General features: G+C 28.7%; 1 protein-coding gene across 5 annotated transcripts in view; it reads left to right on the plus strand.

Annotated features, from left to right (window-relative positions):
* LOC119606928 overlaps nt 1-15,347 on the plus strand; it is a 201,539-nt gene extending 186,192 nt beyond the window's left edge. For all 5 annotated transcript variants that reach the window (XM_037960599.1, XM_037960601.1, XM_037960600.1 and 2 more), the window contains 2 exons: nt 14,129-14,384; nt 14,557-15,347. In XM_037960599.1, coding sequence (XP_037816527.1) covers nt 14,129-14,384; nt 14,557-14,816 — 516 coding nt within the window. In that variant the 3' untranslated portion in view covers nt 14,817-15,347. The remainder of the gene's footprint in view (nt 1-14,128; nt 14,385-14,556) is intronic.
* Nucleotides 15,348-18,706: the final 3,359 nt, after the last annotated feature.

Genomic DNA, 18,706 nt, shown 5'->3' on the forward strand with positions numbered 1-18,706 from the left:
CTAAAAATACATTTGCTTTCATTAAATTCCAGTAAATGGTATTCAATTTACACAGAAAAAACATTTATCTTAAACATCTATATTGCTGCTGCGTATTACAATGATCTAATGATTATCCCCTCATTTACATATTTTCTTTGTCTGATGGTTTGTTTGCTAACGAATTGATACAAACATTTAGTGCAAACAACAAGTCATTCGTATGCAATGTTTGTAATCTAATTCGGTTAAAGTGCTTCAAAAAAATACAATCTAACAATTCAATTTACATTTTACCTAAACACAAAAGAGAGAGAGAGAGAGAAAGAGAGAAACTAACAAATTCAAATCACTAACACGAACACTAAAACGCATAGAAAATAATAGTCATTGTGGTGGCGTATACGTAATATAGACATAACAATTAAATAAATATTAAGTATACGTACTACACTTACATACAATTCTATCGGTATTGATATTTTGGTCATGCATATATTTACTTAATGGAATAGAATTTTAATTTTACTCTATCATTATTTCATTTATAAAATAATTTTATTAAATTTTAAAATTATCTTAACAATACATATTAGGTTGAAATATCAACACGTCCTTTTATACCAAAAATTTCAATTTTCAAATTTTAAATTGTGAACAAAAAAAAAAAAAACACAAAACTAAAATTACACGTATTACAATAAGCTTAAAAAATTAAATGCATTTATAGTCATTGTATTGCTGACACTCTATTTAAAGTACTTAAACAGAATAATTTCATAATGAAGTATTTTGTTGGTTTTCTTTTATTTTGGAATATGTATTTTGTGCATAAAACGAAAAATTAATGTCAATTGTCTGGTAATAAGAGATTTAGCTTGTTATGTAATTCTATTATGAACATTTTTGATAACATTGTTCCATTTCTGTTTTTTTGCTCCGTTTATTCTTTATTATTAGTGCCTATATATATACTTATTTTTCGCAAAAATGAGTTTAAATTTTAGTACTTGATTAATATGTATTTATCTTTGGTCTTTTATATATATGTATATGTATGTATCTCAAAGTATAATGAAATGAGTTTATTCTGATACGTGTATCAAAAAACAATTATTGGTTTTAAATCCTCATATTTCTTAAAATAAAATTAATCTACGCCGTTTTTTGGTAATCTTCTCCTTGACGACAAGGTTATTGAAGAAGTCAACATGTTTACTTACCTTGGCAGCCAAATAACACCAGATGGCCGCACTAAGGACAATTTCGATGCCAGGCATTTGCAAAGCTACGCAAAATACGCCGGTGTCGGAAGTTATCAAATGCAACGAAAATGAGAATTTTCAACTCCAGTGTTAAATCAACTCCAGTCGAAATCGGAAGTGAAACATTGCTCATAACCGCTAGGGGCGCATGCAAAATGTAGGCCTTCATAAACCGCTGTTTGAGGAAAATTCTGGGTATATGGTGGCCTAACAACTGAAACTCTAACTCTGAACTATATAGAAGGTTCAAACCAAAATTGAAAAGACAATATCGCCAGACAAGCTCTAGACTTTAACCAGCAAGGGGCTGGGCTCTAGAAGTAGACCTAGAGGCGCATGGCGTAGAAGTTTGATGAGTGAAATAAGGTTTGTTAACGTTGATCTTATATGGTCACAGATTTCTATCATCGTAATAAATTTAAGGAATTTTGTATGGCGCTATGTAGGTAAATTTAACTTAATCTTATGTGTTAGACCTCTGCCATATGAAGGTGACTTCGCGATGTTACGACATGAACAAGTTCTATAGGACCTTAAAGTATAAGGGACATACGATTTCAATAGATGGAATTCCAAATTTATATACAAAATTTGCTATAAATATCAAATGAAGCTGAGAACCTCTGCTTCGAAATAATGTTATTTATTTAAAACCATCAGGATTAAAAAATATATTTTGTTACAAAAAAGTAGTTAAACATTTTTGTTTTCAAAATGAGATTTATTTATTTATATTTATTAATTTATTTTTTGATTTTTTGTCTAATTGAGTTCAATTAATAATATAAATATGTAGTATCTACAGATCCCCAGCTTTCATTTGATACTAATTTTAGTATCATAAAGTACATATAAATATTTATAATATTCGTTTAAAATTGTAAGTCCTTAAAAATTTGAAGTCCTTTTAAGAGCTGCTTATAAAAATCGAATTATGCAGAATTGCTGTAAATGGACTCTAGTTTCACATGCATATCAACTTTTCTATATGTGAAAGCTTTTTTTCAAAATTGTTACAGGGTGTTATAATTGATTAATCTAGATGATGTTGTCCATAATGACCCCAAGGCCTTTCTGAGATCATATTCCGGATATTGTAGTAATATTTATATTAGCATCGATATATCATAATAAAATTTAGCGTAAATTTAATAGATGAGTAAATGGTTGTAAACAATAACTAAATAAGATCTGTGTCCTTATCTAGCCCCACACCTTTTGAAATACACTTAAATTTTATGAGATATGATTTGATGGTTGGTATATAAGATTCGGCTTAGCCGAATATAACACTCTTACTTGTTTCACTTTTTTTACATTACCAAAGTGTATTGTTGGCAACTTATACTTACTACAGAAATAATCTATTTTTATCAAAATTAAAACTAACAAAACTAAAGTTGAACCTTTAATTATTTCATACGAAATTATTTAAAATTTTAGCTGCATTTACTTCTAACAAATTTATTAAATATAAAATACTATTGTAAATACATTTGTATACCTATTAGAGTGTCCCGAGGAAGTGTCTTTTTAAGAATCTCATGTAGGAATACTTACGAGAAAAAATAATATATTTTGTTTCAAAAGGCGCTCAGTTCCCTACGATTCAGTTTCAGCGATTGAAAATCTTGTTCTCAGTACAATATGTTAATCGCCCTACCGGCAATTAAAAATTTTGAAAACAAATATTTTTATTTTTATCGTACTTAGTACACACCCTGGGGCATGTTTCCTTGATGTTATGACCCGCATTGGTGTATTGCAATCCCGTAGTAAAGAGGTGTTACCAATACCTTTAGTCTGCCAGTACTATAAACTGGTGTTTACATTTCACTCCCTTGCTAGTCCTTGGATGATTTGAAAAGGGGTGTAACCAGAGCACCACATAATCTGCACCAGTTGTCCACAGGACTTGTCCTGGCTGGTCAGTTGGTTGAGGTTCCTTCGGAATCCACGTAGTGGCTGTGGTTGGAACCTAAATCGAAGGAAGGCGGTGCTTTTCGGTGCTTTTTGATGTGTATTCGATGGGTTTGACGGATGGAGTGATGGATGGAGTGGCTTATGTGATGTGCTAAACTAAGGTTTAGCAAAATCGAGTGTGGTGCAAGGTCGTCACTGCCTTTTCTTTAAGTTATCGGCGATTTTCCTTCATGGTTGAGTGTGTTGGAGTTTATTCTAAAACCTGCTCTCAGTGGGTCTTTGTGACCACTGAAATAAGCCTTCTAAATTAAAATGATCCGTGTTTCGTACTACCAATTACGTCCCCTAGGTGCTGCTGCCGAATCAACAGAGGTTAGAGGTTAGGTTGTCGGGGCTAGATTGAGCTTGCTCAAGGGGACTACTATGACAAGAGATTACATTGCCTCCGGCGTGTAAGAAACACAATGGGGCGGTGGTGAGTCGTTACTTTTATACTCACCCAGTGGATGAAAAAGACCACCGCGAAATAAGGCCCTCAGGGCAAGTGTACACGTAAAGCATTTCGACATTCGTACTTAGTACATTAATACGCATCATTTGAGAGGTATACCTACAATGAAGTGCCCTACGGGACACCCTATTGTATATACATGTTTTAATTGGAATTTTTGTAATAAAGTTAAATAGCTTTAATTTATTTAAAAAATGTTAGAAAAGTCAAACAAAATATTTTTATATGGAATTTAAATTCAAAATTAATTTTAACATAAATGCAAATATATAGTGAATACCATTGTGTACAAAAGTTAGTTAAATATGTTAATAGTGGTCTTGCTCCGTTGAAAGTTGACAAGTGTGTAGAAATTCACATTTTATTTACATTAAGTTTAACAAATTTAAATAAATTTTATTTCCATGCTTAAACATATTTCCTTTATTTTGTGGTTAGTTTTTAATAAAACTATGGTTGTTGTGGCAAGTTCGTTTAATGATTTTTTTTCTGTTTTTTTTGCGGATGTTTTTTTATTATAACTACATATTTTTTATTTCCTTTAACCACAACCGAGATACATATGTAGAATTTACCTAGTTTAAATTTTGGTTCGCTATGAAACCACTCTATGTTATAAACGACAAATAATGAGCCAAATTGGCCTGCTGTTGAAACAAAAATTAAATCACTAAAAATTTACTTACTAAGTATAACCAACTGTTTTGTGTTACAACCAAGATAAATAACTAATAAGATAGAGTTGGCAAGAAACAAAACTACTTGTTTAGTTACTGTATGATGCAAACTTATATACATATTTGGCAAAGTAATAATATAAGAGTATTTTGCAGTAATGTTGCAATAATAAGATTTTTAAAATGGTAATTTTCATTACGAGAACAGCACAGAAATTGTGTTGTCCTACCGAAAACTTTAAATAAATTTACCATCACGGAAACAATTTTGTGAATCGATGAAGTAGTTATTTTAATATTCAGCGGTGCCCATATATTAAAATAGCATAACTTTTACTACTTTATATACTTTAAGCATATTAAATATGGAACAATACAACTTAGGTTATAATATGTATAATTTTTCCCCACAAGCAATATCAATCATATGCCTTGATTTAAAGCCATATACAAAAAAACTTTTATTTTGAATTATTTAAACCATATGATCACTTTTTTAATTCCATAATATTATTATTCATATAAGGCTTTTTTAAACACTTAAATCTCAATAAATCTTCTTTCATTTGTGTATATTTTTAGATATTATACCAAAAAAAAAAAAAAAAGAAAGCAGAGACTAGCACCCTTATAATCTAATTCTTTTAAAGAGTAATATCGAAGCATTGTTCGATTATATTTTTCAATAATAAAAATACCATTTGTTAAATATCACACATTATCACTTTTATTTTTTTTCAACTGTATTTCCTTTATTTTCCCTCAAAATAATCCTTTGATGCTTAAATATTTCTACACAAATATTCCATTAAAAAGGAAATAAAAATACAAAATTAAAAAAAAAAATACAAAATACTGTTAGCAAAACTATTTATATACATACTTTACGTAATCCTATCTAAATACTAAATCAAACAAGAAAAATGGCAGAAAAATATAAAATATAATATGTAAGTGTGTATTTGTGAGTGTATACATGGTCAAACAGTATTCTAAACATATGAGCACAAAAAAAGTAAATAACTACTGAAAGTACACAGAAAAACATTAAAAAAAACTCATTTTTAAATAAATACAAAATATTCAAGCGTAAATCCTTTAACACATACTTTTACACATTACAATAAAGAATAACATGTAGTCACATGTAAATGCACACATGTATTTTCCATACACATTAGCAGACTTTGAAGGAATTCATTGATTTTAGTTTAAGTTATGCTAAAAAATAAAAAAGTAATTGCACCATAGTAAAACTTAAAGAAAAAAATACAAAATTTTAAATAAATCAGTTAAGGGCTTTATTTTGGAATGCAAAAGCTAACAAATATCACCATAAATATTGGTTAGATAAAACGAAATATTTTGGGTTGTAAATCAGAAACTTCATGTCCCTCAAAATTTCATTAAGTTTTCATTTATATTCTCTTTATGAAGTCATTCATTTTCAGCCCTGTTACAGTACTTGCACAATCAAACAAAAATGATTCTTTGTTATTTTTGGAAAAAGTACATAGTTGTGTTTTTTAGCTGCTATGTTTCTTTTTTTTTTTTGTACTATTTTATTATGACTACAATTTTACAGTGAATTGCACTAAATAACAGCCATTAAGCATAAAAGCTGTTTTCGCATGAAAGACTTTTCTAAAGCATTTTAAGCCAAATGCAAGTTTAAGCATCTTATGTTTAGAATAACAGTAATAGCAATCAAGTGGACTTAGATACAAATGCAAAGATACATACACTCGTTTACTGAGCGCATTGAGGCACATACATACGTCACACATAAAGATTGTGTGACAAAAACTAACTAGAACAGCTAAATAGCAGTTGTGGTAGTAGTAGTGGAAGTAGTACCATAAAAAAACTAAAACCCACATACAAATGATCGAATCCTACCAACTACACAGATACATTTGCTTGCACGTTGTATGAGGACGTGGGTATGCATATATCCTCGCACATGTTAATGCGTTTGTGTAGAAGTGTAAATAGCAAGAAGCAAATATGAGAAAAAATACAAAAACCACGCCACTAAAATGCATAAAGATTTGTGGCATTTATAAGGTATCTAGGTTTTATATCTTCTAAAAGAGGCACCTTGGTATATCCACAATAAAAATAGCAAAGAATAAACAAATTTTAGAATAGTACGATACCATCTTTTTTACTTGAAGACTAAAAATTTACATGTTTTTAACTGAGTTGTAGTAGCTTAAAAAAAATCGGCGAAACTAGGATTTTCATAATGATAGGGTCTCTTTTGACTCCAGCCACCAAACAAAGTGCCTCAATAAAGGGTTTGGAAGTGTTTCATTCTCTTATAAACTGTAGTGCTACTATGAACTTCGGCAAAACTAACTTTTTCGTGTATATAAATCCCTCCACCAAATCGGCTTATATTTGACCCTAGTCCTCATATATAGCCTTTTTCAGAATATCAGTTCTTCATCAATAAATTGCTTAAATGTATTGGAATTAAGACAAATTTAACCTAAACGCTTTTTTAAATAAAGTTGCATTTTAGATATACTGAAAACTGGTGTAGTATATTATTTGGTTGGACGTACCCGATTATACTTTATTATTGTTTAGTTATGATAGTCTTCAAGTAAACGAAAGAATGGTGATAGAATTACATAGTGCAACACGAAAAAATAAAATATACTCTCTGATCCAAAGTTATGAGGAACAAAACTTGTGAACATATAAAATAAAAAAATTTAATTTTCAAGATCAAAATCTCAAAAAAATTGTTAAAAAAATATTTCATGTACTTCTCTAAATTAGGCGTATACTTAATATTTGTAATATGAAATAAATCATTAACACGTATACGTACAGGTGCTGTTAATAAAGTCAGTAAATGTAAATTTTTCCACTTGAAATTAAAAAATGAAGATAAAGTTTTTTTGATTATATATGTTTACAATTTTAGTTCTTTATGACAATAGCTACAACTTTGCCTCAGAGAGTAAATCAAAATACCGAACGGCCAATAAAAAGTACATGACTTTGGGCTAATCTGGATATATGGTTATATTTCCATGGATTATATTATATAAAAAATATTGAATTTTTAAGAACTTTTAAAGTCAGATCGCTACTAGGATAAGATGACCCAGAAATGTGCTATATATTGTTCATATGTACCTGTAAACTCAAAAATCTAAAAACGCTATTTTTCATGCGCCCCAAATATCTATGTTTAAGCTTCCTCAGCAAACACTTTAAACTTAAAAGAAGCATAAAAATATAAAAACTACTCAAGATTTTGTTACTTTACACATACATATATGTATAAGAAGTTATCATAGAGTGCTAAAGAAGAGCAGCATAAACTACTTCACCAAAAAAAAGACAACAAAAAAACAACTATCCTAAGAAATCTCTAAGATGCCAGTTTTTTTGGACTAAATGCAACAATCTAACAACAGAACAACCAACTAGACGACATTAGCACAAATAAAGTATATTCTTTGTTATTTAGAGTTTTATTTGTCGTTTATGTTTTTTATGTGAGACCTAAAAAACTAGAATAGAAAACTAAAATCCCCACATGAAATATGTGGTGTTTTGGCGACACAAACTGTCCTCATATTGGGTTATGCTTCTATAACTATGAAACTTATACTTTCGCAATACAACAACAACTGTAGTTGTGTAAATACTTACTACAGACGCTTCCTTACATTTGATATTTATTTTACAGAAACTTTAAGAAATATTATGTTTTCCTTTATGGTTTTATGTGTATGTGCTATTTCACATACAATTTACTAGATGCTTTGTAAAACATAAAATTATACACTGTTGTCAGTTGTTTAGAGTAAATGGGTCAACATCGACATATAATAGCCCCTTGAGTTCAAGGATTTCGGTTGTATCTATGGTACGTGTTGGAAAGGAATTTTTGTAAGATACAAACTAGTTTGTATATTTAGGTATCTAGTTCAAGATTTTAAGCATTAAATACTGGCATAACATTTTTTGTTTGGGGGAAATCTATGTCCCACCTGTTATTTAATGGAAACTAAATTGAAATATTAAATAACTCACTAACTCATTACGTTTCATAGCCTATGCGGTTTCTTCAAATTTTAAACTTTTGAAAATTATATATGAACTTTAATGAAACTTCAGAAAAGCAAATCACTTGATTTAAAGAATAATGTTGTAATATTATATTTTACTAACACTTTTCGAAATATGATTTCTTATGTTCTTTCAAATATTAATAATTTAATAATCTGTAGTGCACTTTTAAACTTTGCCAAAGTTTACTTATAGTTAATTGGTGAATCACTAATGTAGGGTACTAGAATATACCGACTATACTAGCTTGTTATTGTTTTTTTGTATGAAATAGTTTTTAAGGCATAGCGCTAATTTACTACAAGACTGAAAGCAACTATAACTAGCAGTTTGAGTAAACCGGTTTAAACCGGTTGTTTTACAATAATTTACTATCTTTTAAATAACTTTTAAAAAACACCATCGGATACGTACATATGCATAGTGTTTCTGAATTTATCCTAAGTGTTAATTTAACAAATAAATATTAAAAACTTAAATTTTTGTTTTAAAATTTAAAGAGTGAATACCTCTTACTCAGTGAGCAGTTACGGAGCATATAAATTCCATGAGAATATGCTAAACAAAACAGAGTACCTTTTTTTCGAAATTTGTAATTATTGGACATTTTGCCTAAAACTAAAATACCCTTTACGGCTTATTAGGCAAATTTTGCAGTAATTCCCAACTATACTAGCCTAAATTACTTCCAATACATTAATAATCAATACCAATTTACCGGAATATATTTTAAACCTTCATATAATATGAAAACAATAATTTATTTACTTTTATCAAAAAACAACACCATACATGTATAGAGCTTAAAATCTATATAAAATTAAAATTTACATACGATTAAATAATTTGCTAAAATATTTGAAACAAAATAAAAAATACCACGAAACTTACTTACTACTAACAAACATGCATAACAAAACATGTTAAGGATAACGCAGGATTTACAAAAAAAATACAAAAATACCAAAATGAACGCAACTATAACTAGACTAACAAAAATAACAGAAAGCAGTGCAGGCTAAAATCATCAAATACCACAAATTATGTGCTGTGGCACATAATAAAAGTTCATTGAAAATTGTGTTGAGTCCAAAAAACAAAAAAATGTGAAATGCGAATAAACTTTATTCAAAAACCTAAATTCTGGCATGTATGTATGCAGAAAATAAAGGGTGTTTATATAAATTATACTCACATTTTAGTGGAGATCATTATTAGTCGTACAAGTATATGGAAAATTTCATGTCAAGTGAACCAACTCAAAAAATCGACTTTGATGAAATTTGCACCAAGGTTAGTACTATTGGATAGAACCGACAGAAATTTTCAGCTCTATCGGTCAAGAACTGCCGTAGTTGGGGGGGGGTCAAAGATGGACATTTTCGTTATATAGGGTTTTATTCAAATGAGTCTAACTTTTCACCTATTGGTCCTAGGAAAATTTGTCCAAAGGATTGTTTTTAATTTTTTTTTTATTTTCTTTTAAATAATTCTTTTTTTTTTTCAAAAAACTCCTTTTTTTCTTAAAAGAAAGCTTAGACAATTTCCTTTAAGGGCTTTATAGTCCTAGAGTGGGATGCGAGTGGGATATCTATCAAAAAAAAATATTTTTTAACTTAAGAATAAGACTTTTTCAATATTTGGCACTCAATTTTTCTAGGACCAGTAGGTGAAAAGTTGCACTCATTTGAATAAAACTCTGTATGACCGGAGTTTGAGGGCACTCCGGCAATTAATGACTGATAGAGCTGGAAATTTGTGTCTGGCCTATTATTCAATAGTACTAATATTAATGCAAATTTCATCCAAATCGGAAAACATCGAATTTAATCACTTGACACGAAATTACCAACATGTATTTTTCGAAGAAAAAGTTATGCTTAAATTTCGGCAATTTGGAAAATGTCTTATAGCGTTGACAGAATCCAATTCATTAAAATTTAAGTGGCAGCTACCCTGATAGAGAAATTGTATTATTTGTTAATTATATTTACCAATATTTACACAATGCAATACTTCCGCCAATTTACACCTCTTTAGGAAATAATCCTATTGATGTTATTAGAAACATCTGCAGGTTTCTAATAAAATCCACGTGTCGGTTTAAAATTATGTATGTGTATTAGGGTTATTACTTTCTTTACAATTTTAGCGAATATCAAAAATACCATAGCAAGGTCTTGTAAGACATGGACATATGTTAAGGAATATGATATTAATTTTTCTAAATTTCTAATAAATCGCTATAATATTATATAGATAATTGTATACATTAAAATTAATAAAATAATTTTAGTAAACTTAAAAAATAACCTTTCGTTATCAGGACAGTATTGGCTATAAGGTAGTGCTGTGGTATTTTGCCGCCCAAAAAAAAGTTATAACCCTAATGTGTATTCGTGTTCGTTTGTGTAATGGTATGATTAAACAAAAGCAAATTAATCAGAGGTAATTTTAGGTAAGAACTAAACACTCGCACTTTTTTCTATTTCGCATGTATAAAACAGGAGTGCGTTTACTGAAAGAATTCAATAGAAACGCAACAACTACTCCCAGCACGAAAAATATGCAGTAAAACGTCCTACTAAATGCCATATTCTGCAAATACAAGAACATCCGTTAAATATCTGTTAGAAGTCCTACTTAAGTAAATATCTGCATTATAAAATATGCACATAGGAAGAATCATACAAATTTGAGATAAGTTGAAGACCTGCGGTAGCAAACCATTAACGAGTGTTATTAGGAAATATATTTGTAAGGATATCAGGTTTTTTTTTCAATATAGGAATAATTGAAAAGGTAACCATATTTGAATTCCAAGTGCATATTTGAATTTTAAATGAAGTCTTTTGGAAGGAGTCTAAGGTCTTTCTAAAACATCTTCTGTAAGAATTTGATTGATTGTGGACAAAATTTTAAATATCTCGATATTCGATATTATGTAGTAACAGAGCAAAAACGTTTAGTTCTGCCTGTAAAGAAACGGGGGAACGTTCTCCCCGTTTACAGTCTTCTTAGAGAATTATTTCCTTACGAAAACAAACCGTTTTTTAGTTGTTGAAATACTTTATTAAATATCAATCTTCTTTGTTTGCTGGGAAACACATACATATACATATTTTCACAAAAATAAGTAAAACCACAATTTAGCTTTTAGCTCAATATACTGAATAGCACAAAAATATTTTTACGTAAACTTGATTGGTCTAACAAAAACAATTCAAGGTCTCACTAAAAATGTGACTGACCACTTAACTAAACGGTAAGAGTAAATAATAAATGTTGAAAATTATATAAAATTGGCTCTGTGAAATAGCACACAATAAATAATAAATTTGGTTTTTAATGATGGCAAGAGTGGAAAAAATTTATATTTTGTAATATTTGGCCAAAAGAAAAAACATGTTATTTCTTAGATCTAGTATCTTTTAAACTTATTTTATAAGTTTAAAGTAATCTGGTTGAGTCAGTGATATACAAATAAAATACAATCTTAAATTTTTTCATACTAGAGCTTAAAGAGCGTTTGAAATTACCTTTAAATATTTTACTGTTTCATTGATAATACAATTTTTATTATTTTTCAAAAATTGTTTCCTTTACCCGCTGGTGATTTGACTGTAGACGATACAGTACACTATAGAAATATTTTTCTTTTCAGCTACGCTATCTGTATGTGAATCAAACGCGATGTAAAAAATTCCCAATAACACTACTTACTTCCTCTTCCACAATCCATTATCATACCATCAAATACACTATAATGAGTAAAGTCCATCTGTTTGTTGATTTAAACAGCAACATGATTACAGTAAACAATTCTTTATATAAATATAGCTTTTAAAATTAAGAGCTTCCAAAATTTCAAAATTTGCGTAAAAGATGATAACACTAACATTTTGGATTCAATTTGAATAGTCTAACTATGACTGGGTGGTAATGGTTTACAAGTAAATATTTAAAAATAGTAATAAAAATATGCAGCTGATCCAAAAAATACTACCTATAATAAAAACAATTAAGAAAGTATAGTCGGGCGTGGACGACCATATGATACCCTACACCAGTTATGAATATTAAATGTGATTTATTTTTCATAATAAAGCATTTATCTTCAATATTACCTTGTTCCGATAGATTAAAGCAATTTATGGATGAAAAACTAATTTTCTGAAAGACGCTTTATATGGGGGCTAGGGGCAAATATGGACCAAGCCCGATAAAATTTTGTGAATATATTTATATTTACATAATATTTTATTGGGACGTGCGTGCCAAATTTCATCTAATTATCTTGAAAATTGCGACCTGTACCTTACGCACAAGATTAGCCAGACGGGTGGACATAGCTTAATCGACTCAGAAAACGATTCTAAGCCGATTGGTATACTTTAAGGTGGGTATAGGATGAATATTTTTGTATGTTACAAACATCAGCACAAACCCAATATACCCTCCCCACTAAAATGGTGTAGGGTATAACTACATACGTATTTCAGCTGTTTACAACAAACATTTTTATTTATTAGCTCAAAAAAATATAAAACTGCAAAGTTTCTACTTTTAAAAATTTAGATGCAGTGTTATATTGTAGTGGAATAGTATTATGAGTAGCAATAGTAGTTATAGTAGATTAAGATTATGTACATAGTACTAAGTACTAAATAATACTTCTTTCATACTTGTATATTTTGTAGTAGTACATTTCTACCGATAACATAACAGTTGCTGCCACAATGGCAACAAAGCGGCTGTAGCAGCAACACTATACAACACATTATTCAAGTAAATGCCCCAAGTGTCTCTAGTGCGATTGTGTGTCTGTGTTTATAAAAGTTTTGATCGTATAACCCAGCAGTATCACAAGTTAATGTATGGTTTACAAAAAAAAAAAAAAAAAAAAAAAAAAAAAAAAAAAAAACTATTTCTTCGAAATATCTAATTATTTGATCGACTAACGTGTAAATATATAGTTTTAGATCCTTTTTTGACCATTGACTAACAAATATTTATACTTTTGTGTTATTTGACTCACGTATACTTTGAAAGGAGATATCATTTATCGATTTTTCATTATAAAAAAGCAGTTATTTATATAAACATATACATATGTATATGTAATCTATATTGGAGTCTTTGTAATCGGTTTGTGGTTGTAATTTGTAAAGAATCCTTTTTAAGTTTTAAAACATAGGATTTCCACCGCAAACTACCGGGATTTTCTTTTTAACTGCTGCCAAACATATTACGTTAGTGTGCATGTGTAATAGGTATAAGTCTTCTAGCGTTTTTGCAGATTTTTTTTCTTCCTTTCATTTATTATGCGCTGAGAGGGTTGAGGTTTTTACTATATTTTTTTCTGTTGATGAGTCTTACAGCTTAAGGCCTTGTTGATAAAATTTGCAACATTGCAATTTTCCCTAAAGCCTGCAACAACAACAGAAAATCTGTTTAAAACTTACAAAAAAAAAAACTTATTGTTTGTTTATTATAAAAGGTTTGTTTGGTGTGAGCAAAAGGTGGTTTTCTTACATAAAATTTACTATAGAATGTTAAATAAACTTAAAACCAAATTCAATTAATATTTCTTTAAGTTATACTGTAGTTTATTAAATTTTCTAAGGATTTTTAAAGCTATTTATGTAATTTTTTCCTTCTTATTTTTTTATTTTTAGGTTAATAACGTTGAGACACAATTTATACGCACTATAGATAATTTGATTGCATCTCGCATTAGTTTAAAGCTGCAACTACAGGGTATTCATTTTAGCAGTGTAAATCCTTCGGTTTATGGCCATAGTGTTTATGGCATGAATTCGGTGCACGGTGGTGGTTTGGTGTTGCGTTGCACAGCCACAATTGGTGAATTATATCAGGAATACAAAGAAATTGAATTGGGTACACCGCAAAAGGATCCAGTGCCGGCAAGAGGTAAGTTTTAATTGTAAAATCATATAAAATAACTTCACAGTTTAAATAATTTAAATGAATTACATAATTATCAATCTTCTTAAAAAATCAGTTTGATTATACTTTGAATATTGTATGGAAGTTTTTATTAAGAACTTTTATAATCAAAAATTATATTGTCTTATCCTTTCAGTAACCCTTTCATCAGGTTCAACAGTGCGCAATTTCCTTTCATTCCTCTCTTCGGGCAAGTCGAAAATTTCCACCATGGATATTTCAAAATTACTTTTACTCACTGGTATAGTGCATGCCAACTCAATAGGATCTCTAATTGTACAATTAATAACAGTTATTCAAATATTAATAATAAGATACAAAACTACTTTAAATTTAAAACAACATTCCCAGAATGTCTGTGCATTTTTACGTTTAGCATTAATATCTCAAAGATAACTTGATGGCTTAAAAATTTATTAAAAAAATAACAAAATAATTTACAAATAAAATACTACGAGTACATAATATAAATAAAAAAGTTTAGTAAAATAAATACATTAAACTAAAATCAAGAAAAAAAATCTGGAAAAAAGGATGTGTTATAATTAGTGTAAAATGTTGAAAATGTCCCTTAAAAAGCAGGAGCATAAAACTTGAAAAGAAAAACAAAAAAATAAAAACATTTTGTAGGTTTATTATTAATTATATTTTTATAGTTAAATTAAGAAACGGTAAATATATAAATACAGAAAATTATTAAAAAAAAATATTGCTAATTATTTATAATTTTTATATTTCTTTTTAATTTAATTTCAAGTTAAATTAAAAAAAAAAATAATTGCATACAAATTTAGCAAGTTTTAAGAAATTACATATAATTGTATTAAATAAAATATTAAGCAAAAACTTTATATAAATATTTACACGCATAAGTAAACAAATATACAAATTATATTTATGTTTAAAAAATATGAGAAAAATACAAAAATACCAATCCAAATGAAAACAAAAAATCTTGTCCTCTTAATGTAATAAATCAAAACATTTTAAATGTTAAATGCAAAAACAGAAAAAAAATTATTATAAATTATATTTAAAAATATAAACAAGAAAAAAAAAAGAACTACACTGTAAATTAAAATAATATAAAGTAAATTACCTTGATAAAATAATTTAATTTAACAGACAAAAATTGTATAACTGTAATGATATTGATGATAAAATGACGAAATGAAACTAAATAAATAAAGAAATGTTAATTTTAAAATATATTTCTAAAAGTGTTTTAATTTACTTTTGCAATACATAATGAAAAAAATATGATATAGGAACCGAAATGTTTCTGCCAAATATTAAAAACTCAATTAATGAATGACGCTATCCACCATATTATTCCTTCAGTAAAATGATTTTAACGTTGCTACCTTTCTTTAAAAAATTGGTATGTTGATAAAATTTGACATTAACTAGGGCCCAAAATCTCTCTATCGAGCTTTATGGCAATCGAGCCATAACATATGAGGTCCTGTTCAAAAAATTACTTTAAATACACATACCTTCTAATTTAATGGTATATTTATACCCTTCATTTGTGCTGCTGTTTGTAACACCCAAAATTATTGGTCCTCCTTAAAGTATACCAATCGATTCAGCTATGTCCGATCGTCTGTGTGTCCATGTAAATCTTTTACATACGTTAGAGGTCGTAATTTTCACATACTGTTCTCTGGATCCAAGGACGAAGCCTCTTAAAAATGGCTTCTGTCCACTATTTCATCTAGCCCACATACAACCTCCCCCCGAATAGGATTTTTGAGCTCATGATTATGTTAACTGTTCTAGAATCCCTACAAAAATCGGCACAATTTAGTTTTAAATAAGTTTATTATTCGTAATGATAGTGCCATATTTGATTTTACCCCCCATACAAGACCCCTTTAGAAAATGACTTGAAGGTAATAATACACTTATAGAACCCGTCTTTTAGAAAATCACTCTTTTCTCAGCAATAAAATTTTGCATAAATAACCAAAATATAAACGTAAATCCCTCTGCCAACATTTATATGGATAGGCCCCCATATGTATAACCCCTTTTCAGAAAATCACTTTTTTCTCAACAAACTGTTAAATATTTCGGAACTAAGATAAAAAACAACTAAAAAGCTTTATTATTAAAAGTAATAAACCTTTTTAACATACTCACTGGTGTAGGGTATATGGTCGGTCATGCCCGACTACATATTGTACTTGTTAATATATAAGAAAATTTATAAAACATCTGATCTTCGGAAGAGGTCTTTACATAAAGCCTAAATTTATATAAAAATTATATATGCCAAATATTAGTAGTCTTACGCTGGTGGGATGGTATTGATGCTAAGTATCGTCTTTGTCGAAAATTGTGATTAGTGTTTTGCGCACACGAATGTCGAAGTGCTTTACGTGAGTACCTGCCGTGTTGGCCTATCTCACGGTGGTCTTTTTCATCCACTGGGTGAGCTAAAATATAACGACTCACCTCCGCCCCATTGTGTTTCTTACACGCCGCACAGTGGTATAGGAAAAAAAAAAGAGGGAAATAATTCGGTAACTTCTAAACGGTTAATCCGATTTTAATGAAATTTGGTATGCACAAAGAGGAGGTGTTGTCGAGTTTAGGTTTTGAATTTGGACCTTATAGGCCAACCAGGGGCCCGGCGGGGGGTCCTCAAATTAGGACACCTCGGCTATGTTAAATTTTTAAAACGATCCTATTTCTTCATTTGAGTTCCGATTTAAAAAAAATTTCGTATATAGAATCTCCTCATCGAGCACTATAAAAAATGTCGTCGTAGCAGTAAATTATCTCTTATAGTTTAGGAGATATTCGCATTTGAATATTAAAATTTTAAAATTTTTACCGTCCTTACTTCAGTTTTTTTGATAATAGCAGGTCCAAATATTTCCGATTTTCGCCATTTTTTTTTATTTGCTTAACAACAAGTTTATATACCAAGCAGTGAAAGAATTATGTAAAAATCATGACTGAGTCCAAAGTTATAGGCATTTAAATTTAAAAAATTAAAAAAAGGCGATTTTTTGTCATTTTTTTGGGAAAAAAGTATCTTTTTCTTTTTAAGTTATCTAAAAAGTTTCTAAGAAGATGTATATAGAATTTATACTTTTTGGAAAGCTGACTTTACATAAAATACGATAAATGAAACAAAACCTAAAAATTTTTGATACCGAGGGGACCAGGTCCATCCAAAAAAACCCTATTTTTTATGGAAAATTAAATTTTGAGCAAAAATTCTCAAATCGCATAGTCGATATCAAATTATAGTGACCTGTTTTATATGACCCAATAAGTTCTTAATCATTTTGTAACGGGTTTCGATAACCCCGCCCCTGGTATGGATATAATAGGCAAAAAACCAAAAAATCCCATTTTTGGGATTTTTTAAAACTTTTTTGGGAATTCCGGGATTTCTAATAAGAAAATTCGAAATTTTTATTTAATTTTGGATTTTGAGTAAAAAAATCTACCTAACTGTAAAATTTCATCAAAAAATATTCATAAATAAAATTTTTATTGCAATTTGAAAAATTTGTATCTTCGCAAAAACTGAATAAAAAACATTTTTTAATTTTTTTTAAAAAAAGTATTCCGCGAATTTTTTAATTTTCAAAAATTATATACAGTTTTGAAAAATAGACAAAATTACCTTTCCATTGATATATAACATGCCTACCTAATGTTTTTTAAGTGACAAATTAATTAGGGAAAACTCAACATCTTTTAGAAAATTTACCTAGCACTATTATTTTCATCCATATATGTAACAAATTTAAGAGTTAACCTTATGGATGAAAATAATAGTGCTAGGCAAATTTTCTAAAAGATGTTGAGTTTTCCCTAATTAATTTGTCACTTAAAAAACATTAGGTAGGCATGTTATATATCAATGGAAAGGTAATTTTGTCTATTTTTCAAAACTGTATATAATTTTTGAAAATTAAAAAATTCGCGGAATACTTTTTTTAAAAAAAATTAAAAAATGTTTTTTATTCAGTTTTTGCGAAGATACAAATTTTTCAAATTGCAATAAAAATTTTATTTATGAATATTTTTTGATGAAATTTTACAGTTAGGTAGATTTTTTTACTCAAAATCCAAAATTAAATAAAAATTTCGAATTTTCCTATTAAAAATCCCGGAATTCCCAAAAAAGTTTTAAAAAATCCCAAAAATGGGATTTTTTGGTTTTTTGCCTATTATATCCATACCAGGGGCGGGGTTATCGAAACCCGTTACAAAATGATTAAGAACTTATTGGGTCATATAAAACAGGTCACTATAATTTG

The sequence above is a fragment of the Lucilia sericata genome, unplaced genomic scaffold, assembly GCF_015586225.1.
Source record: "Lucilia sericata isolate MDLA Ls3-8-SP2 unplaced genomic scaffold, ASM1558622v1 Contig000636F_arrow, whole genome shotgun sequence".
Classification (NCBI taxonomy): Eukaryota; Metazoa; Arthropoda; class Insecta; order Diptera; family Calliphoridae; genus Lucilia; species Lucilia sericata.